The sequence below is a fragment of the Dipodomys merriami genome, unplaced genomic scaffold (assembly GCF_024711535.1).
Source record: "Dipodomys merriami isolate MVZ:Mamm:240054 unplaced genomic scaffold, mDipMer1.0.p SCAF_8, whole genome shotgun sequence".
Taxonomy (NCBI): Eukaryota; Metazoa; Chordata; class Mammalia; order Rodentia; family Heteromyidae; genus Dipodomys; species Dipodomys merriami.
This window is the reverse complement of record NW_027206401.1, coordinates 26,009,368-26,034,169: the sequence shown is the minus strand read 5'-3', so window position 1 is coordinate 26,034,169 and position 24,802 is coordinate 26,009,368. Positions and strand designations below refer to the sequence as shown.

Sequence of the window (24,802 nt, the reverse complement as noted above, 5' to 3'; positions counted from 1 at the left end):
CCATTGGTTTCATGTGAAGTTTTTGTTGTTTGCTGGTATGTGAGGGATGCTGTCACAGCATGTGGCTATGTGAGGTGGAACAGGAGCTAGTCAAGGTTGGTTTTTTTTTGCCTATAGTATTAAAACACACTGATTCAAGAGGCAAAAGCCAGTGTCAGATTTGAGACTCCTACTTGCTTTAGGAGACCTGAAAGTCAGCATGAATCCTGTGTCCATAAAACTTGTTATATTTTACTTATCTCTGATCTCCTAGTAGACTGCTCATATTTGTAACACATCACTTGAATTGATTTAACTTGTCTTGCACAGCAAGCGTGGACTTTAGATACTGTTTGTGTGCAAGTACCAGTAAATTGAAACACAACAGAACAGCATGTTGATACTTGAGGGAGTACTTGCTTGCTTAGTAGGTCTCTCAGTGAATGGGCTTCCGTTTGCACAGTAACTGTGCGAATGGCATTGTAAAGGAAGAGGAGCTGCAGGTCAAGAGTTTTTGACTTTCCTTTTCAATGTAGCTGTTTAGTAGTTGTAAACCTAAGGATGGCTTTGACCTTTTTGTGCTTCAGTCCCCACTCTAAAATAAGGAGGACGATTGGCCTGCCAACTTCAAAAGGTCACTTGGAGAATGGAGTTAGAGAGCTGCTGGAGCACTTTGCAAATCAGCACACAGATGTGAAGTATTTCCATCTCACCTCCTTCATTATTTCAGGAGATACCATATACCCACGTACCATTAAGACTCAGAGGCACCTAGAGCACACCACTTGTCACTTGTGCTATTTACACACTTGCATTGCTTACAAATTTGTGGTAGCTCTTACTGTCCCTGATTCAGAATGCTGAAAGAGCAATTCAAACGTGAATACATTTCCTTCTAAGTCTTCCCCAAAAGTGACGAAGACTGAGGAAGTGTGTCATAATGAAAGTCGGATAAACTTAGTTCTGCTGTGAAAAAAAATCATTCTTTTTTTAAGAATATAGGAGAACCAATTATTTATTTATTTATTTATTTATTTATGTATTTATGTATTTATTTATTTATTTATTTATTTATTTATTTATTTATTTATTTATTTATTTATTTATTGTGGTCCTGGGCTTGAACTCTGGGCCTGGGCACCGTCCCTGAGCTCTTCAGCTCTATGCTAGCGTTCTACCACTTGAGCCACAGGACCAGTTCCAGTTTTCTGGTGGTTAATTGGAGATAAAAGTCTCATAGACTTTCCTGCCAGGGCTGGCTTTGAACCGCGATCCTCAGATCTCAGCATCCTTAGTAGCTAGGATTACAGACATGAGCCACTGGCATCTGGCAAAAGAACCAATTCTAACTGCACATCTTTCCTTTTAAATTCTGTAAAACTTTGATTTAAGTAGCATCCTTGATGTTCACCTCAAGAAAAACTCTCATTAAGTACCCATTGGAAGCCAGGTATAGTAGCACACACATGTAATTCCAGCACTCCAGAAGAAGAGGCAGGAGAATTAAGAGTTTAAAGCCAGCCTGGGATAAAGAATGAGAATTACTGCAGTTGTTGGGTTTTTTTAAACTATTATGGGATTGGAAGTATGGCTTATTTGGTAGAGCACTGGTCAATGTGTAAAAGCATCAAGGACCAAGTTTAAGTCCCAGTCTCAGACAAAGAAGGAAGGAAGGGAAGGAAAGAAAGAAAGAACTTATCCTAATTAGACCTAGAATTCTACAGAAATATTTTTTTCTTTTGTGCTATATTAATTAACCAAATTTCCAATCTCTTCCAATTGCATTCCTATGACTTTTGAAGGTAGTTGTGATTATAGGACTTCGTGTGGCCCACAGAATATGACCAACATTGATAATGTATTTTTCCCGAAGACAGTTGTAATTCCAGTGTGAAACTCTCCAGAGCTTATTTAGCAGCCTGAAGATCAAACAACTTGGAATATAGACTGTGTATGGAGGTCAGATACCCTGGTTGTTTTGATCTTCTGGTTACTGAACAAAGGCTTTGTCTTGTAATCCTTATGGGCCTGGATTATCTCTGAGAATTTGGATTTTTAAAATGCAATCTAAGTAAGTCTACCCTAATATCATCATGACATACGTTGTGAGTCTTTATACATGAAAATACAAAATCCTTTAAAGACAAGACAATTTCATGTGACTTTTAGCATAAATTTTGTTTTGGTTTCTAATTGAAAATGATTAGATAGAATTTATATAATAAAATAATCTAGGAAAGCTTTGTTAACCAATGAACCCTTTAGGATTATAGTAATAGTGTGGATCGGGGTGTTATATCCTTGTACATTAGAAATTGATCATGTATTTTAAATACATTTTAAATAAATTCTAATGAACCCTATTGCCTTAAAAGATTTATGCAACTCACTGGTCAGGAGAAGTGAGGTCAGGATTACAATTCATACGCTTTATTCCCGTTGTCTTCAAGGACTTCACAAGGCTGTTCTGTAAATATTGACTTCATTCAATCTGCCAGCATCTCAGTTTCCTCTCATAAAAGGTAAAAATTGGCGGGGCGCCGATGGTGCTGATGGCTCATGCCTGTAATCATAGCTACTCAGGAGGCTGAGATCTGAGGATCGGGGTTCAAAGCCAGCCCAAGCAGGTAAGTCTGTGAGACTCTTGTCTACAATAAACCACTAGAAAACCGGAAGTAGTGCTGTGGCTCAAGGGGTAGAGCACTTGCCTTGAGCTGAAGAGCTTAGGGACAGCACCAAGCTCAGAGTTCAAGCCCCACGACCGACCAAAAAAAAGGTAGAAATCATACCTAACTTTCAAGATTGAAGAAGTGAGAAAATACTGTCTATGAAACATCTGATATATATATATATATATATGTATATATATATATAACACATGTTGTTCGAAGATCATGTTAGACAATGTGAGATCATACTAAACAAAGAAATTGGCTTGTTTGAGCTCCATGGTCTTCATTCATAAAGTTGCCTACAGTGTGAGTTTTACATTGAACTGGTTGGTATTTAATTTCTTTCAAATCCCTACTATACTATACAAGAGAGACTAGGTAGTAGTACTTATTAATATTTGATAAATTTATTTACATTTAAATACATTTGATTAAATGTAGTGAACAAAATATAAAGATTTATAAATTATCATTTAATTAAGATAGCAATTCTATAATGCTAGGGATAAAGAGATGAATTATTATGCTACCTTTTATTCGAGCTTCAATAAATGGCTCAGGTAATATGATATTCAGTCATTTATGCACACTATTTGATGAGGGATCAAAAATGTTTGGAGAAGAATTTCATTTCCCCACAGGGAACTTCATTCCTAAACAGTCAGTGTCTAAACGGGTTTAGGAATGAAGTTAAAATTTATCAGGCTTCTTTAAATAATGGAGCAGTATGTCATGGAATTTCCATAACACAAATGTTACAGGCCTGTCTGAATTATCATTTTAAATTTTGACAAAAGCAAACTAGAACAAAATTCTTTAATACCAGTAAAATCTTTCCCTACAGTGGTTAACCCAACGTGACATTCTTTTAAGTAGAATAAAATAGACATCTTCAATGAGAAAAGGAAAGTAAGAAGAAAAGAAGCGGTTATTGAAAGTTTTAGAATCCAAGGCCTTTTATTATCATTTCAAGGTACAATGTTCTGTGGTGATTGTTTTAATGTAGTATAGCATATCTAACTATGATGGGGGTATGTAACAAAAGGAAAATATATGAAGACAATAATCAGAAAGGTGTTTCTCTTATGGCTCTGTGTTTTTCATAGGAGCACATATAATTACTGTCTTTTTTTCACTCATCCTCTTTATTGCAGTGTGAAATCACAAGAATAAGGAAAGAGTGTCAGCTATGTCATTTAACTTAGTTGACAAATCTTTGAGAGTTCATGCATCTCTAAATTTAGTGCTTTTATTACGGCCAATGTTTTATATGCAGCCTGATATTAAGAAAAGAAAATGACCACCTTGAAGGTAAAAAACTAGAGCCTTCTTCATGGGTAACACTAGAAACAATTAAAAGCATTAAAATCCCATTTCAAATAGCAGGACTGTGCAGTGAATGTGAATGTGGAATATTACTGGGAAAGATGTTTTGAGCATTCAAATTTCTCATAGCTCAACATGGTTGCACAGATTAAGGAGGAGGACATCTGTTGTTCGAGAGACAAATGAAAAGCAGTTCACTGACAATATTTTTGTTTTTGTATCTCTATTTGCTAACTTTTTGTTTTTGTTTTTTTTTTCAAGTAGTCCCTTACTCCTTGTTCTTTCTTGAAAATCCTGATATTCTTCCTTTAAGTTTTGCCTAACAATCTTATATTGGAAATCCTGGTGAATTAGTAAATTGTAATACTCTATTGTATGAAATTGACTATTATCTCAATAGTGAAACTATATAATTCTTATATTAATGATTCGAATTATAGATTAACTATGTGGAAGTCTATTAATTCCAGGTAGTTACATGCCATGATACAGTCAGGCAAGCTCTAGCCTCTGGCTTTGAGGTCTAATTCTAATATTTTCCTGTTTATTTTGTAGGTCAACACAAGTAATACATTCTTCACTTCCTGGTTTTTGTTCATCTATCTAAAATGTGGATAGCCAGATTTATTCTATCATTTGTCATGGATTATGTTAGTCATTGTTTGTAATATGACTACATTTCATCTATTCATTTATTTACATATTTATTTAATCAATCTTTAAAGTATCTACTTGTCTAACCATCATCCATCCTCCTACTGAAAATGAATTGAAACAGTCACAATTCACTCATAGATAATACAACAGGGTCTCATTTCTCAAGGTGTAGCTAAAAAGCTGAGTTCTCAGACATAAATACTATCTTTAGTTTTATAATTCTTCCAAAACCTTTCCAGACCTAGTCATTTTCCCAAACTGAACATGTATTGAAGAAATAGACGTTATGGATTTTCATAGAAACCAAAAAGTGGAAATGACCTAAATGTCTACCAATATATGAAAGAATAAGCAAAATACAAATAAACATTACTCATAAAATAAAATTTCAATGCTTGCTTTATTAAGCATGAACTTTGACAACGTTATGTGAGGTAAGAGAAATAAGACATTGTGGTCCCAAATCACATTATTTCATTACTAGGAAATAGTCAGCATAGGTAAGTAGTCCATGGTGGCAGTGCAGTTGATACTTGACAGGGTTTTGAGGAAGCGGAGACTAGGCAGTGACTGCTTGCTTACAGAATTACAGGTTTTCTTTGGGGCTGACGACAATTTCTTGGATCAAGATAGAATAGGTAACTGTACAACATTGTGAATGTACTGAATGAACAGAACTGTACACTAGAAAATGGTTCGTTTTACCAGAATTACATCTTATAAAGGAAAATCAAATGCCATGGTACTGCATCTTCTTGTGGACAAAGTTACTTGATGAGGGGGAAAAATCATTTCTGGATTGTTCAAATAAGTAATACAACACTAATGCTGTAAAGCAGTGATTTTTTTAAAATACAGTAACAAATATATATTTATAATATATGCTATATATTATAAATATTTTGCTCTAAGCAAAATGGAGACAGAATTTATCTCTCTCTTTCCTCCAGTTTTTATTCAACTTGAATCAATTCATTTTCCATCTAGATTATGCGTGCTTTATGTTTTTTTTTTCATGAGGGAAAATGTTCAGATAGAGAAGCCAGGTCTTGGGGCTAGGACTAGTAGCACAATAAATCAGTACTATTCATTTAGGCTTTGTATTTTCTTGGTTGGTCTTCTGCTTATAGACACAAGAAATGTATTTCTTAATCTTCTGTAGGCTGGAATGTTATGTAACAGCATGGTTCAGGGCCCTCTAGGTTGTAAACTGCCCTCTGCTTTTGTCTTTATGTGGTAGAGAGAAAGAAAGCCCTTTTGGGTCCTGTCTCTAAGGGCATGGTTCCGTAAATGATGGGTCTGACCTCCTGAGCGACTTGACTTCCCAATGGCTTTACATCTAGCATCATTTTATTGGGAGTTAGGATTTCTCTTTCTGCTCATTTAAATGTTCTTTTATTATCATGTATTAATTACACTTGTTAATGAGGATAGTGTAACATTTTCAATGCATTCCTACAGTGTACATTATTCAAATCAAGCCCCGACCCCCAATCCTACCATCACCATCCCTTCTGACCTCAGGTAAACCTTTTCCTACAATTATATCAACCTTTCTTCTGTAATATATGTGAAAGAGAATATAGAGAATTTGTTGGTCTATGTCTGACTTATTTCACTTAACAGAATGTTCCTCAGTTCTATCAATTTTGTTACAAATGCTAAGATTTTATTCCACCTTATGGTTGAATAATAGTCCACTTTCTACAGATACTACATTTTCTTTATCCATTCCCAGATGGATGGGTACACCCTAGCTAGCTTCTAAATCTTAGCTAAGTGAATATTGTCACAATAAAAGTAGGTGTATGAGTATCAATTCCATACATTGATTTTACTATCTTTGGTTATAGAAACAAAGACATAGGATAGTTGAATCACATGATAGACCTATTTTCAAATTCTGAATGAAACTCCAAACTGTTTTCATAATGGCTTTTGCAAATTTACATTCCAACCAACACTATACGAAGGCTCCTTTTTTTCTAACACATTTCTTAGTATTTTCTATTTGTTTTGTTTTTTGTTAATAACTACTCTAACTGAAGTGACATAATAACTCTGTAGATTTTAAGTACAAAGAAGTTATTTATCTGGAGGGAAGTTGTATAGTACAGAAGTTTTTATATTCAAAAATCTCCAGAGAAGGAAACTACTATGCTTCATTGTAGTTTGACTTGTAGCTCCCTAATGACTAATAATACTGAGCATTTTAATGTATTTCTTAGACATTTATATTTCTTTTTTAAGAAGGGTAGCTCAGACATCTGCCCATTATGAAATCATATGTCTTTTCTTTTTATATTTATGTTTTGTTCTTATAGGTAGAGTTATATTGTGTAGCCTTGGCTGTCCAGAAATTCATACCTCTCCTACCTTATCTCAAGACAGGCATGAACTACCATGCTATGTTAGACTGTTCATTTCTTGGTTGAGAAATTTTTGGTTTTTTAAGTATCATTACTATATATCATATTGTTTATCATTATATAATCATTTTATATATCCTTATATATTAATTATTTGTAAGACAAATAGTCAGCAACTATTTTCTCCCATTCTGTAGGTTGTCTTTTCTCTTGTTTCCTTTGCTCTACAGTAGCTTTTTATTTGATGTAATGCCATTTGTTCATTTTTTCCTGTTCTTCAGCTTTTGTGATTACATAAAAATTAATTGCCTATACCAATGTCTCGAAGAGTTTCCCCTAAGTTTGCTTCTATTAATTTAATAGTTTCAGGTCTTACATTTAGTACTTTGGTCCATTTGGAATTGATTTTATGTAGGGTGAGACATAAACTTTAATCTTCCACATGTAGAGATGTAGTTTTCCCTGAATTAGTTATTGAAGCAACTATCTCTTCTACAATGTATTCCTTCTTCAGGGATCACTTGGCTATTGATACGTGTGTTTATTTTGGAGATCTCTATTTTAATCTATTGATTTCACATCTATTTTTATGCCAGTATGTTACTGGTGTTGTCCACTGGGACCCCATATAATGCCCAGTAAAATATAGGTATTGTGATGTCTCTAGATTTGTCCCTTTGGTTACTTGGTGTTTTATATAAATTTTACCATTAATTCATTAAGTTCTGTGCTGAAGGTCATTGGAATTTTGATGAACATTTTATTTAATATGCAGGTGTTTGTAAAAGTTAGGGAAATAATATCGATATTGATTGATTCTTCATGAGAACTGGATACTATTTTGTACATTATAAACAATTTCTAAGAGTTGGAAATAAAAAGCACATAAATAGGATGAGAGCAAGTCAAATGATCAGTTAACAGATTATGGAATACTATATGTAGGAAAATTTAAAGGAAAGTTTAAAAAATGCCCCTCAGTAGATGAATGGATCAAGAAAATGTGGTATATATACACAATGGAATTCTATGCCTCCATCAGAAAGAATGACATTGCCCCATTTGTTAGGAAATGGAAAGACTTGGAAAAAATTATATTAAGTGAAGTAAGCCAGGCCCAAAGAAACATAGGTCCATGGTTTCCCTTATTTGCAATATCTAGTATATGTATGAGTCAAGCAGAAATGGTCAGATAAGGTGATGTTAGGAAAATGAACCCTTAGATATGTATTTAAATGTTTTTTTTCTTTCATGCATTTGTTTCTAATGCATTTATAAGATTATTTCTTTGTTGCTTTGTATGTCCCTCCACCACAGTATAACCCCTGCTTTCACTGATTTGATGTTGGTATAATTTGTGGAGGGGAAGGGGAAAAAACAAGTCGTCTAAATAAGTATACAGGTGGACCTGTCGCAACAATGAGAAGTACAAGTTGTCATGTCCAAAACGAACTTTACAACTTTGGTGGGGAGGGGGGGGGTGGGAGAATTGGGTGGAGGGGGGGGCCGGGGGAGGCTGGGAAGGGATGTGAAGGGTAAACAAAGGAGAAGGCTACAATGCTTGATAAGAAATGTACTCACTATCTTGCCCATGTAATTGTAACCCCTCTGTACAGTACGTTCACAATAAAAAAAAATTTAAATCTAAAGAAAATAAAATGGAAAGACTACTACAATTAATCAGTGAATTTTAGTAATGCAGCAAAATATAAGACTAACACACAAAAAACAGTAGTTTTAGATATCCTAATAAAATTTTGAGAAAGAAATTATAGAAAATCAATTTATGATAGTTATAATATTTTATATTCATAAACTTCTTCCTTAAATGGCAACCCCTTTGTACAATTACTTAAATATAACAATAATTTAAAAAATACAGAAAAATCGTGTTAAAGTTTAAACAAGGAAGAGCTATATGATGATCACAATATTGACAAAATAAATTGAAGAGAACACACAAAAGTGAAATGGTCTTGCAAAAGAGGGAGATAGCTGTTTCCTTTAGCTTAGAGTTGCTGTGATGTGGTTCTGGGTAGGGTTGAGGCCTATCAGCAATCAGAAGCTTTTCCCTTAGGAGCTAGCTCCTGAGACACTCACAGCGCCCAGCCTGGAGCTATTCTCAGGATTTATGTTTATTGAGTTTTAGATGTTTGTCTTTACCCCTCCTGCTTTCTAGGCTGCAGTGGGGAGGGGCCCCCTCTGGCTCGGTTTACCCAGTGAAGCAAGTCTCTCCTCTGGGGACAGAGCATCCCCTGACTAGGAAGGGTGACTTTCCTGTGGGTGGAGCTGAGCCCAGCAGGTTAGTTCAGGTTCCTGTGACCTGGTGAATGGCTTCTATTGATTTCTTCCAAGGCCTGAGTTGGAGCTAGGGCCAGGCCTTTGTCAGTATCAAAGATGGAGTTCTTCTCCTGTGGTGGGGGAGGCGCTACCTTCCCACCACGGTTCCATGAGAAGGAGTGAGGATGTCATGGGGTACTCACTCCAGCCTCTTGGTTTCTGGGCTGTCCCTGGTCTGTGATCAGCAGGATGAAGATTTCTGCTTCTTGTCAGTTCTTGCTTGCAGTGAGTAGATTCCACTCGCACACGGCATTTGGCACCTTTGCCCCGGGCTCTCTCTGTTGATATGGCCGCTGAGGCAGCAGTCGCTGCTGCTGCCATGGACACAGGCAAGTGCTCAGATCTGTCTCCTTGACCAAGCTGCCTGGATTTTTCCTTTCTGGCCAAACTCTCTGCACTGTGATGGCATACTTGGTGTGATTCTCTAGCCTAGGACTGTTCACTGGAACACCAAAATGGCTTTCTATGAGAAAGTTTGTTTAGCCTCCTGCTTCTTCTCTCCTCCATCTTCTCTCTTTAAGTATTTAGCTCACTTATTAATCGGGTGGTTGTTTCTTTAAGGATTTGTTGTTGGGGGATTTAAATTTTTTACTTCTTAGTATATTTTATTTATGAGGCCCTTGTCTGTTGTATGGCTAGTGAAGATCTCCCAGTCTGTGTGTTTGCTATTGATCTTGTTAGCTATGTCCTTTGCCATGCAGAAGCTCTGCAGTTTCACTCAATCCCAGTTGTCCAACCTTTCTTCGATTTGTTGTGTTTCTGGCTCTTTATCCAGAACATTTTGATCAGTGTCAAGGAGCCCTAGAGTTTCTCCTATTCTTTCCTGTTAATGTTTTCAGTGTGTCTGCTTTGACTTTGAGGTCTTTGATCCATTTGGAATTGAGAGCACCCCTATGACCCAGCAATACCACTTTTGGGCATTTGCCCAAACGATCACAAACAAGGTCACACACAGTACAACTATGTTTATCACAGCATTATTCACCATAGCTAAGATATGGAACCAACCAAGATGCCCCTCAGTAGATGAATTGATCAAGAAAATGTGGTATATGTACACAGTGGAATTCTATGCCTCCATCAGAAAGAATGACCCCCCCCCATTTGTTAGGAAATGGAAAGACTTGGAAAAAATATGTTGTGAAGTAAGCCAGGCCCAAAGAAACATAGGTCCCATGGTTTCCCTATTTGCAATAACTAGTATACATCTAGGACAAACAGAAAAGGTCAAAAGTAATGTACATATGAGCATATAAGATGATGCTAAGTGAAATGAACCCCAAGATAGGGACACAAAAGGTTTTATCTTTGTTGCTGTTGTTTTTAATATATTTATAATGTACTGTGTGATTTTTTTGTTTCTTTTATATGTTCTTCCTTCTTGGTATAATCCCTATTTTCACTGTATTTGATTCTGGTGCCCTACATCTTGTATATACATTATTCTAATTTGGGGAGGGGAAGGGAAATAACAAAATGCTGAAGCAAGGATACAAGTTGACCCATTGTAACAATAAGATGTACAAGACACTATGTTGAAAACGAACTCTACAACTTGGGGTGGGGGGGAGGAGGTGGGGAGGTGAGGAGGAAAGGGATAGTAGGGAAAAACAAAGGAGGGGGGTAACAATGCTTGATAGAAAATATACTCATGTGCTGGGAAGGTGGCTCAGTGGTAGAGCGCTTGCCTTGCATGCATGAGGTCCTGGATTAGATTCCTCAGCACCACATAAGCAAAAAGAAAAAAGCCAGAAGTGACGCTGTGGCTCAAGTGGTAGAGCACTAACCTTGATCTGAAGAGCTGAGGGACAGCGCCCAGGCCCAGAGTTCAGGTCCCACGACTGTACCCACCCCCCCCCAAAAAAAAGAAAATATACTTATTACCTTACTATGTGTCTGTTACCCCTTTATATAATATCTTTACAATAAAAAACATATTATAAATATGTTAGAAACAATGGCAAGAAAGAAAAAAACCACTTGTGTCCCTATCTTGGGGTTCATTTTGCTTAACATCATCTTATCTGACCTTTTCTGCTTGTCTCAGATAAATACTAGTTATTGCAAATAAGGGAAACCATGGGAACTAGGTTTCTTTGTGCCTCACTTACTTCACTTAATATAATTTTCCCAAGTCTTTCTATTTCCTAAGAAATGGGGCAATGTCATTCTTTCTGATGGAAGCTTAGAATTCCATTGTGTACGTGATTTTTTTTTGTGGCTTTGTATGTACCTCCTCCACAGTATAACACCTGTTTTCACAACAAAGATAATTTGGGGATCAGAAGGGAAAAAACAAATTGTTTAAATTGGGATACAGGTTGGCCCATTGCAACAATGAAATGTACAAGACACTATGTCAAAAAATGAACTTTACAACTTAGGTGGGGGTGGGGGTGGGGGGGATGTAGTTGTGGAGATGGGAGGGAAGGGATGGTAGGGGAAAAACAAAGGAGGCAATAATGCTTGATAAGAAATGTACTCATTACCTTGCTCATGTGATTGTAACCCCTCTGTACAGTATTTTCATAATAAAAAAACTTATTTAAAAAATAAAATAACTATGCCAAAATATATATATATATTAAAAATAAAAAAGAATAAAAAAGAAATGTACTCATTACCTGATTTATATAATTGTAACCCTCTGTATATCAGTATAGGTTTTGTATTTTAACATCTATACATCTAGACAATACATTGTACAGTATAGGGAACAAGAAGGAAATAATCAGTATGTGTTCAGCAAAAATACAGATTGTTTTTTCCCCCAAATACTTTCAATCTACAATTGGCTGCATTGATGGATTCAGGGTAGTGCGGACTCACTATATAATGAATGACCAGAGAGTTATAAAGTCACAGAAAATCACCTAGCATTCTTTCTCAGCATTCTTAAATTGCTGTATTTATATCACTGTTGCTGTACCAGTCATCCAGCTATATATGATGTAGGAGCTTGTTTTATTTACTTATCAGTTTTCCTCCCTTCCCAGGTTGAGCACTGTTAACCTTGAGTCTGCCGTCCTTTATCCTACGGATGGGAGTGTCGCATCCTCTGTGGAAGTCTGCCAGTGTCCTCCAGGGTACAGTGGCTCCTCTTGTGAAGTAAGTCTATAAGAATGTGTCTTCAGCATGTTCTGAGTCCCTTGAAATTATGTTGTCAGTGAACTGTTCTAAAAGTAGGTATCCTGAAATTTTCCATTGGTACTTCTTCAAACGTGTGATAATGTATTATTTAAAGAAACTTGAGGCTGGGTACCCATGACAGATGCCCGTAATCATAGCTACCCAGGAGGCTGAGATGTGAGGATCCTGGTTCAAAGCCAGCCTGGTAAGAAAAGTCCTCATGAGACTCTTATCTCTAATTAACCACTCAGAAAAACAGAAGTGGAGCAGTGGCTCAAAGCTTTGAGTGCTAATCTTGAGCAAAAAGAGCTCCCAGGCCCAGACTTCAAGCTCCATGACTGACAAAAAAAAAAAAAAAAAAAAAAAAACAGAAGAAGAAGAAGAAGAGGAGGAGGAGGAAAAGGAGGAGGAGGAGGAGGAGGAGGAGGAGGAGGAGGAGGAGGAACGGGGGAGGGGAGGAGGGGAAAGAGGGAGAAGAAGAAGAAGAAACTTGAAAAACTCTAATATCTATCAAAAAGTTATGGCTTCAAATAGAGAGCTAACCATACAACGTTATCCACAAATTATACTTGCTTTTCAGGTCTTTGACTTTACTATCACTGAAAACTACATCTTATATTTTATTTATTGTATTTAATTTATTGTACAATGGATAATCACAGAATACCATCTCAAAATAGTTTCCCTCATTCTTATATTTTAAACATTTGTTGTAGCTGTTGTGTTGGCTTTTCTTCAACTATTGAATTCCAGCATACTTTCTTCCACTTCATTCCTAACAGTTTAAGCACATTGTGGCCATGTGAAGCCCATAATCTTAGAACAATATCAGCACAAGATATGAGAGAAATGGCAAGCTCTAGAAAAGTCTTTACCTTTCTTTGACTTGTTCATTACCTAAAATTTGAGATATTTTGTCTCATTACTCCAGATTTATAAGAATTAATGTTTCTCAGTGTCTTAGTGTATCACTGTAAAGAAATTTTTTATTTGGTTCTAAGTCATTTCTCATAGACTGAACACTGATTCTATTTGAAACCTGGTTAAAAACAATGAACATCATTTTTCTGATATGGTATAAGGAATGGCTTGCAGAAAAATAAGAGTTTAAATTCTTTACAGTAGTTCCTTGAGGGAATTACATGAGTGTGTTAAGATGTTCTGCTTCATAGCACTACCCCATTATACCATTTATAGAAATACTCCAGGCCTTGATCTGTCAGTTTTCTTGTACTTTAAAATAATACATGTTTACAGAGGATACAAAAAGCTAGGAAGCATATTCATGGTGAATGCGTTTTCCTTCACATATCAGCTCCCATTTGCCTATCTAGAAATACAACTAAATATAATTCCTTGAAGTACTTGCTTTTCCAAAACTTATATAGATAAGAGAAAAAATGATTATAGACACAAGTAAGCTATATCAACCCAAATTTGGCTTTATGTATAAAATATACTGTCTATTTGATTAAAGAATTATTTTTATTGTTTGCCATGGGGCTTGAACTCTGGGACTGGTCACTGTCCCTCAACAATTCAGCTCAAGGCAAGCACTTGAGCCACAGTGCCACTTCCAGTTTTCTGGTGGTTTATTGGAGCTAAGAGTCTCATGGACTTTCCTGCCCAGGCTGGCTTTGAACTGTGATGCTCAGATCTCAGCCTCCTGAGTAGTAAGGATTACAAGCATGAGCCACTGGTGCCAGGCTAAGAATTCTTTTTTTTTTTTTTTTTTGTCAGTTGTGGGGCTTGAACTCTGGACTTGAGCGCTGTCCCTCAGCTCAAGGCAAGTGCTCTACCACTTGAGCTACAGCGACATTTCCTAAGAATTCTTTTACTTACAAGGCCTTCCAGTGTTGGTCTCAAACCAGAAAGTTTACATTCCCATTTCAGTTGCAATCAGAACTACTTTAATTCCATTCTTCCTTTACTATTCTATTTTTGATGAATTCTGTATATATTTGATAGCTCTTATAAGTTCATCCATATAAGTTGTCTATAAGCAAACAAGAATGAATTCTGTTTCTAAAGAGCTGATCATCTGCTTAGGCAAACAGAACGAATACCTATGAAAAATAGGATCAAGACACTTGATAAATAGGGGAGTGATAAATGGCACTAAGCAAAATGTGATGATCACTGAGGTGAGCGCTGTTGGTGGAGACAGATGTCTGGGAAGGTCCTGCAGATGCTGCATAATGATAAATGTAGATGAAAAAGAGAACCAAGCAAGGCTGGAAAAATGGACAAAGAAATAGAAAAGGGAGGGAATAAAGCCTCCTGCACCTCTCACACAATAATTATTAAACAAAGTTACTTTTAAAAAAGAGCTTAGCTGAATCCTGCATTGAAGAATTTGGGAGCTCTGAAGTTCCTTTCTTCTAATAATCTATTGTTTATCAAAACTTTCTATACCGACCCTGGATATTCTCAACTATCCTTTCCTGATTTTTTAAAATTAAGCTTAGATTATATAGCCATTCTCTTATAGTTCTGTTATTAATATCCTGCATCCCTTTAAAGGCTGAGTAAAGTACAGAAACTGTATTTAACTACTTAGTTCTAGCTTGTTCAAAACCTGTAGCCAAAATAAGTTCAGATGTCCCTCATTATTATTATTTCATTTGGGGTGTGATATTCATCCAGGATAGTAAATTGATTAGATAGTCAATTGACACTTTCTGGTTGTTTTTGTTGTTGTTGTTGTTGTACTGTGAAAATTAAGAGGAAAATTAAGAGGAAAGTCATTTTTCTTTGCTTTCCAGATATGAACCATGTGAAATATGAAACATCTATTCTTTTATCCACATGTGTTATTGGTGCTCAGATTGAAGAGTCCTCATCATATCCTAAGGCAGAAAGAGCTTTTCAACAATACACAGCACAATTCTATATGCTTTCTAACTGCAGTGGTTTCTCTCATTTCCATTTTCAACTGAACAAAAGCCTCTTTATCATATATGATGCTGTAGTTAACCATCTAGAAATATAGTAAATAGCCTGCAAAATGCAATTATAACCTGAAGGGGGTCATAAAGTTCCCAAAGGGCAACAGTATTTGCCTTGCAATTATTTTATATCTCACTCAGTCTATAGAAATCCCCACAGAAATGAAACTTAATTAAGAGTGATGGCAGACTCACAGAAGGCTCATAGAACAAGTAACCTAAGACCCACATCCTCAGTGGTAATAGGAATTGTGCTTTTATATTGTAACACAGATCTCAATTTTATAAAGCAATGATGATTAGAATCAAAGCAAGAATAGAATAATACCAGAAATAGATCTTTGGTAGGTATATATGCCAAATAAATCACAGATTACTTCATGTGAAATTGAGAAAGCACAATAGAATGGAAGGAATTTAGGAAGAAATTAAGAAATTATGCAGGGATGGGAGTCAGCTCTGTGTGCTGTAAAAAGTAAGGGTGGGGCTGTAAGGAAGAGCAGGGAAAGGTAGCATGGCTTACAAATGACTTCAAAGATGTACTAAAAGTGAAAGGGTTAAGGGAAGTTGGCATGTGGGCAAAGAGAGTGCTCAACAGAGCTGAATGGTTTGGGATGACACCGTGTGCCCTCTTCGACAAGATTCTGTGCGAGTCCTTTTATGCCAGCTGCTTTATTTTCAATACTTTTCCTTCAATTTTCCTGTCTGTGCTTTTACTTTCAGCCTGTCACATTTCAATTCTTTATATCTGTACTTTATTTTACCATTTCAGAAGAGACACCAAGCTAATGCTTCCTCTAATCTCATACCTGCCAATAACGCTAAGGTCAGTACGAAGCCCCCGTGTCAGGGGAATAGTGCTCTGGTAGTGCTTCCGTACTAGTTATGCTTTGGTTAATCCCATTTCCTGAGTGTGCTACTCAAGTTACTTTCTATTATCAGGGGGAAAAAAATGAAACTTACACTTGCTTCTCTTCCCCCAACCCCCAATAGCAAGAACTGACTGAAATCTTATCTTTTAGTCCTGTTGGCCTAGGCACAGAAGAGTGAACGGCACTATCTTTGGTGGCCTCTGTGAACCCTGTCAGTGCTTTGGCCATGCGGAATCCTGTGATGACGTCACTGGGGAATGCTTGGTAAGTGCTTTCTCCATGCTGCTGAGTGACAGACTGACAGCAACTCACAAAAACTCATGATCCAACTGCTTCCTTTCGAACCTGGAATTTCTGAGTCAAGTGATTTGACAGCTAAGCACTGGTGGCCCTTGCCTGTAATCCCAGCTACTCAGGAGGCTGAGATCTGAGGACGGGAATTCAAAGCTAGCACAGGTAGCTAGACCATGAGTCTCTTATCTCCAATGAATGGCCAAACATCCAGAAGTAGATCTGTGACTCAAGTGATAGAACACTAGCCTTGAGCAAAAATGCTATGGAACAGCATCCAGACTCTTAGTTCAGGTCCGGATAACCTCTCTCCACCCCTCCCCCACAAAAAAAGAGAATAATTTCACATCTTCTTAATGAACTGAGTTGGCAGCTTAGAAAATTTTCATATGTGATCTTACAGCAAGTATTAAGTAGTATTTATTCCTATTAGTCTAAAAACGAAAGTAAGATCAGATACATTATTATCAAGCATAACTAATAACTGAGATGAATATCAAGCTCCCTAAATCTACCAAAAGTAGACTGCTCTCCTGAAAGACAAAAATGACTTAGAGCCCATAATATATGTAAGACAGTCTATACAACAGTTATGATTTAGTACTTATAATAATAGTTTTTTCCACATTGAAAATGAGGATACAATGCATGTTTTAATTTCAATTTTTCATCATTTAACTGTAAAATGTCTTGTATAGATTTTAAAAAAATAAATGTATGTAGTATATATTCACCAGGGTTGTCTCTCGCTTTACAATAAGGTTCATACTTATATCCAGAAAACAAGCTCTACAAAGTGCCAAGCACATTCCATCCTGCTAAGAAGCCTTAGGAAGGGAGAATTACTGTGAATAGACAATTCTGATTAACTCAAGGGTATGAGTGTTTTATATTGTCTGACATGGCATGAAGCTTGAAACAACACTTCTCATTTCATTAGTCTTGCAGAAACACAATTTGAAACAGTGCCAATTTAGGAGGATATCATACTCTCATTTCCCTGCTGAGTTTGAGGCAGACACTGTTATCTGTAATTCTTAATGTTTCCTTTCTCCTGCTCATTTCTCCCTCCTCTCCCTTCTCCTTAAATGCTTCTGGGAAAAATCCAAAGTGGAAAAAAAAATAACACAGGGCTTTTGTTTCAATGTAATTTGGCATTTAGGTTTATTGATGCACTTTCTGCTTTCTCTATTTCTCTATATAAGATTTTGTTTAATTGCATTGCAGTATAAAACATGATAGCCATAATTTGTGGATGAGTAGATTTTTTCAAATGGCATTTTTATGAACAGAAAGGCTAAGTGATTTTCATTTTAATGATTCCACAGCCTTTTAAAACATACCTTGGGAAAACTATCGAATTCCTTTTAAACACTTTTTAACATGCAGTAGGAAATGCACAGCTGAAAGCTAATATGGATTTGTCTTACTTACCGTAAAAAAAGACAAAAATAAATATGTCACAGTACCAAATTCATAATATTCCTTAAGGTAATATGTCAAGTTGAATTAATTGAGATAAAATCAAATGTTACTGCTGGGCCATTTTGTGATATGATATTTTTTTGGAGGGGAGGCCATCTGCTTGAGAGGAAAAATAGTTTGTTTTTAAAAGAGAGAAAGAAGGGGACAGTGATATCTGTAGCACTTAACCAATGAAGCTGGTTTATAGACTGTTTATTGGATAGATAAAAAAGGAACCAACTTTCAGCACATGGGATTTAGGGAAACATAGACGGTCTGGATCATGAAGACTAGAGTTTTCTTGAACTGTTGTTGATAGAGGTTCCTGATGGATACTTTCTGGAGATGTTCATGTGTTTTTTTTCCTGAAATTCTATTGATAAATGATGTACATATTGATTCTGATATGATCTGTAAGGAGAAAAATATTTAAGATTGCCTACCAAGGTCATTCTTCCCTTCCAGTTGTTTAGTTTAGAATTTCCATTTCAACTTCTTTTTGATTATCTGTGGGCATATTTTTCTACAGATATTCACCTGACAAACCTCTGCGGTTATATGGACCTATAAAAACCAAGATTATTTAGGGCTGAGTGTGACACCATGACTGGAACCCCAGCTATTTGGGAAATAGATATCAGGAGGACTGGGTTTGAGGGCAGGTTGGGTAAAGCAAAATGAAAGTTGGTAAGAGGTTCTCATCTCAATAAAACATACTAGGCATGGTGGTGTAGGGTCATGGTATAAATCTGGCCTCAGCAAAATCTAAAAAAATAACTAAAGCAACATAGGCCTAGGAGCATGGCTCAGGTTATAGAACCTTTCCAGCATATATGAGATCCTGAGTTCTAACCCCAAAACTGCCAAAACAAATAAGTAAAATACAGGGAAGGAGGGGCTGGGAAGGTGGCTCAGTGGTAGAGTGCTTGCCTTGCATGCCTGAGGCCCTGGGTTCGATTCCTCAGCACCACATTAAGAAAAAAGAAAAAAGCCGGAAGTGGCGCTGTGGCTCAAGTGGGAAGAGCTGAGGGACAGCACCCAGGCCCAGAGTTCAGGCCCCACGACCGGACCCAAAAAAAAAAAAAAATACAGGGAAGGAAAAGGTCATTTTAACCCAAAGAAATTTGAAGTGACTATGGAAAACATTCAAAACCACATAGGATGGTTGCACACTTTTCATTCTTGTGATACTTGATGGCAAACAACACTTGGAAGATCCTTTACAGCATACTTAACAAAGATGCTTGTAAAAGTAGCATGCTTATCAGTGAAACTCTTCCATTTTTAATTTCTGCTTTATGGGTATGTAATGCTTTTTTATAGTTTCAACTCCTAGAATACTTGAGTTTTATGATTATTAATGAAGCATAAAATTAGGATGGGTAAGAAACTTATTACCTCTATGTCTCCTTTAAGTCAGTGGTTATAGACAGCAGGTTCTCCTGGTTATACATAATTTGCAGTTGAATTTTAGAAATTCTGGTTTTAAACTAGATAAGCTATAATCAATATTACAATGTCATCTAAAATATTATCAACCTAACTGTACAATGAGTTTTCATTGTGATATTTACAATTGGCATATATGATTCTACTTTTGGAAATCCATAGAATGAAATAAAATTTCATTCTTTTAACATGGCAAAAAGCAAAGAATTTTAAAACATATTAAACCAATTACAAGGCTCAACTCGTTTATCCACAAACTGACTGAAGGAGGATATACTATGGGGAGGAATCAAAACAAGTAACTACTCTGAGCAACTAAAGTACTGTTTAGCTAGATGAATACCAGGAAGTAGAAATATATTTTGAGTAGTAGGCAAAGGGAGACAGAGCAGGAGGGATGGTGAGCAAATGCAATCATGATATTCAAGGTGCATTATGTAAAAAAATGAACTATGTAATTGAGGGTAGGGATAGGAGGGGGAGAATGGAGAACAAAGGAAAGGTGACATTGACCAAGAAGCATTGTACTTATAACTTGGCTTATGGAGTTGTAACTCCTTTGTACAAACAATTATTTGGTAATGATACAGCCTAGCTAAACTTGGAAAAATAAAGAAGTGATATGAAGATCCAGTCAAAAGGAAAAAAGTATCCTTTAAATTGGCTCATATTTTGGGATCCTATGTAGGCTCTATTATTCAGACAGTTTTTTCTGGTTATCCAAGAGCTTGAACATAGGACCTTGTGCTCAAAGCTGGGTTTCTACCCTCTGAGCCACACTTTTACCTCTGGCTTTCTGCTGATCCATTGGGGATGAAAGTCTCACAGACTTGCCTGCCCTGGATGGCTTCACTCACGATCCTCTTATCTAAGTCTTCTGACTAGCTGGGATTACAGGCATCAGCTGCCAGGGCCTGGCCTCAGATAACATGTAATAGTGAAGTTAACTGTTATATTATGTTAAAAAAGTAAAAAAGAAACTTGTACTAAATAATTCTGAGAATGAGTTTTAAGTATTTTAAAGAAAAACCTGCTTTCAAGTATCAACAGTTATTATGGAAATACGACTTGGTTTAATTTGCTGAAGGTGGCATAGTGTTTCAGTGCTTGAAAACTTTATAAATTACCAACTTGACTTCATTTCACAGAATGCAAATGGGAAGGCCAGAGTTACCTGTTTGGATTATATTTTAGATTTAAAAAATCTGAACTCTCAAGGACTCTAAAAAAGTTCAAAACTGTCAGCTCATTTTAAAACATATTGAAGTAAATGATAGTTCAGAACTTTTATTAACTTAATATGACTATCTGAATGGTCACCCAGGTTAATAGATTTTTACTCTGTTTAATTTATATTTTAGCTGTTTTATTCATACATTAGGTTATACATCATAAAAAGTAAAAGCTACATACTCCTGAAGTCTGATGAAGTCTTTTCAGCATGGAAGAAAATTTGTAATTGGCATATGCTTATTAAACTAACATTTCAGTAATAACATATACAAACTGTATGATTTTAATAGGAATTATATATCACTTATTGTATCATTGGCAACTGAAATTATGTCTCTGTGATGTCTGAACATGATAAAAATTTATGAATTTTACTTTTGGAAGTTTTAGAGACAGTTCTAGTGTTTGGCTGACTGGATTGCTTATCTTTACACCTGTCTTGATGAGTTCTATCAACAGAGCCTTAGCTGAGGAAGGTATTTTAATTAGCATGAAAAATAATATAAATTATTTGATTTTATTATAAACATGTGGTTTTTTATACTTGAAAAAGAAATGGTATCAAAAGGTACCAATGGTGGGAAAACATAGTCTTGGTTTTCTTTTCAAATGTTGAAAGAAAATCGTTGTGTCATGTGGTTTCATTACATATTGCTATATGCTTAAATTCTTTCAATTTTCCCAACATTTAATTATGAGTGAAACAAGCTACTCACTGACAGAACACAGGAACTCATTGTCCCAATCATCTGAGTCCACTAAGTTCTGAATTAATGGCTGAGTAAGGGAGCTCAGTCCCAGGGAATTTGTATGATTAGCCCACAGTTCTCGTTACATCAGCAGTTTTAAAGTCACACAATTGATTTTTACCTAGTATCAGCTACAATTCCCATTAAACATATGTCATTAGGTCTTTATAACCCTACACACACACACACACACACACACACACACACACACACACACACACACACACAATGTGAAACTTTTATACTAAAAATTCCTAACAAATTTCAGTCATTTATTTTGCATGTGTTGAAACATGTAATTTATAAGGTAGATGGTAACTTTCAATGCTGTTTCTTTGCTGTCATCAATAATTTAGTGTGGAAAATTTACATTTCCTGATGAGAAGCAGAATAATGATTTTGTAGATCTATTGGAGGCCACATGTTGCCACTTGAGAGGAAAATAATAAACTCTAATGTACATTTCCTCTTCAGAACTGCAAGGATCACACAGGTGGCCCTTACTGCAATCAGTGTCTTCCTGGTTTTTATGGTGATCCTACTCAGGGATCCTCTGAAGACTGTCAGCCCTGTGCCTGTCCACTGATCATTTCATCCAATAAGTGAGTAACACATTTGCAGTCCTACAAGTACACTGTTGATATCAGATGTACCCCGTCACTTTGCATGTATAAATATATGCAGGAATTTTTCAGGAAGGAACTAAGAGTTTTTAATGTAAAATTCTGTATTTAATGACCATTTGTTTTGAAGGACTTAAAAACAACTTTAGCTTAAGATTTGGCTGTTTTCATATTTAAGAGACATACTATTGTAGAATTTCTAAATTAATTCTAGGGAACACACATTCTATGCACACCTATATATACTACTCCTGAAATATCAGAGTTCAACCATTTATTTGATATTCCATGTTATATATGTCTACCTTATTAAATCAATTTAATAGCAAATACTATATCTTAACTGTATGAGTAGATTAACCGTATATTTTGAAAAGGTTTAATATACAAATTCTACAATTTCTACCCATTTTTCCCCTGGTTATTCATCAAGTACAACAATCTGTGGGAACAGGTTTTTTAAAAAAAAAGAAAAAGGAAAAAATATACTTTTTAAGAGAATACTCTATTTAAGCCACTAAAGTTAATATTCCCAAAGGCAGGCTATTCTAAAAATTTATTATTATTCATTTTATCTTAATTATATTCTGATTCTATTGTTTCATTTATTATTTTATTCTGTGGTATTGGAGTTTAGACTTAGAACTCTACATTTGAAAGGCATGCTCTCTACCACTTGATCCATGCTCAGCTAGAGCTTTATTTTTTTCAGATACGTTTTTATTCTTTTTGCCTGGAATAGCCTCAAACTGCAATTTTCTTTTCTGTGCTTCATGTGTGAATGGGATTACAGGTGCAAATTACCACATTGACCTTCTTATTTGCCACATCTTTTTAGATGACTGGTCAAGCTACGTAAACTCTATCTTGGTCCATTCATCATTCAGAATGTAAGTTGGCTCCTTTCGTAGAGCTCTTGTGAAAATCATACAAATAAAATTCTATACTTCCATCAGAAAGAATGGCACTGTCTCATTTGTTAGGAAATTGAAAGCCTGAGGAAAAAATCATACTAAGTGAAATAAGCCAGACCCAAGGAAATATAAGTCCCATGGTTTTTCTCATTTGCAATAATTAGTATACATCTAAGATAATTTTATCAGATGAGCAGAAAAGCTCAAAAGCTACATACATATGACCATATAAGACGATGCAAGGCAAAATCAACTCCAAGGCATGGACATGCGATCTTTCTTTGTTGTTGTTATTTTTAATGTACTATGTGATTTTTTTTGTTTCCTTTGTTCTTCCCCCATGGTATATCCCCTGTTGTCACTGTACTTGATTTTGGAACCCTGCATCTTGTATATACATTTGTCTAATTTGGGGAGGGGGGGGAATTACAAAATGCTGAAACAAGGACACAGGTGAGTCATTGCAACAATGACACCCACAAGACAGTATATTAGAAATGAGCTTTACAACTTGCAGGGGCGTGGGGAGTAAGGGATGTAGAGGAGGTAAGGGATAATGGGAGAACAAGGGAAGGGGTAACAATGCTCGACAAGAAATGTACTCATTGCCTTATTCATGTAACTGTAACATCTCAGTACAACATCTTTACAATAAAATAAACTTAAAAATAGGTAAAGCACCCAAAAATAGTTGTCAGACATGATCAGCCATAAATTGTCAACTTAGAGCTAGAGACATTAGTGAAAAATAGGAATTCAATTTCTATTTCTTATTTAATAAAAAACAATATTCATTTTGTTATTTCCCTTCCCCTCCCCAAACTAGAAAATTGTATACACAAGATGCAGGACACCAAAATCAAATACAGTGACAACAAGGGTTATACTATAGGGGGAAGAACATACAAAAGAAACAAAAAATTATATAGTACTTAAAAACAACAACAACAAAGAAAAACACCTCTTGTATCCATATCTTGGAGTTCATTTCACTTATATGGTCATATAGGTTGGCCCATTGTAACATACAAGACACTATGTTGAAAATGAACTTTACAACTTTACCTTACTCATGTTACTGTAGCCCCTCTATACACTATCTTTACAATAAAAAAAGAAATGAACTCCAAGAAATGGAAACAAGAAAAAAAAATACAAGTAGCCATGCATGGGTGGCTCATGCCTGTAATCCTAGCTACTCAGGAGGCTGAGATTTGAGGATCATGGTTCAAAGCCAGTCCAGGCCAGGAAAGTCTGTGAGACTTTTATCTCCAATTAATCACCAGAAAAACAGAAGTGGTACTGTGGCTCAAGTGGTAGAGCACTCACCTTGAGCTGAAGAGCTCAGGACAGCACCAAGGCCCAGAGTTCATGCCCCAGGAACAAAAAAAAAAAAAGAGAGAGAGAATTTTAAGTGATAAGACTAACATAAGTTAATTTACCTACTTACCAAATTATCAGCAAGGATCTTAAAAGATGGGAAAATAGTTTTGTGTGTATAAATACTAGAGTATTTCCAGAACTTAGATGAGCACAAAACTAAATATCCTTTGGCCATGATAAGGATCAGAAAAGAGGAAGAAAGGATGCAAGAAAGTACTGGGAAAGGTGACTAAAAGGAACACATTAAACACATTCCTTGGCAGTAATGGCTCTTTATCCCTATTTTGGACACAATATGACAAAATTTGCTGTGGTTTATGTATGAAGTGTTAAGTCACATATTGCAAGACGCTCACTGTGACCCAATGACATTCTCTTAACCATTTTCCTATACACGAAGCTTG

The 24,802-nt window shown here is 36.0% G+C and overlaps 1 protein-coding gene across 1 annotated transcript in view; it reads left to right on the top strand.

Annotated features, from left to right (window-relative positions):
- Lama2 (laminin subunit alpha 2) overlaps positions 1-24,802 on the top strand; it is a 565,166-nt gene that overhangs the window by 318,063 nt on the left and 222,301 nt on the right. The window contains exons 15-17 of the mRNA XM_070010715.1: positions 12,340-12,451; positions 16,443-16,556; positions 21,953-22,080. Coding sequence (XP_069866816.1) covers positions 12,340-12,451; positions 16,443-16,556; positions 21,953-22,080 — 354 coding nt within the window. The remainder of the gene's footprint in view (positions 1-12,339; positions 12,452-16,442; positions 16,557-21,952; positions 22,081-24,802) is intronic.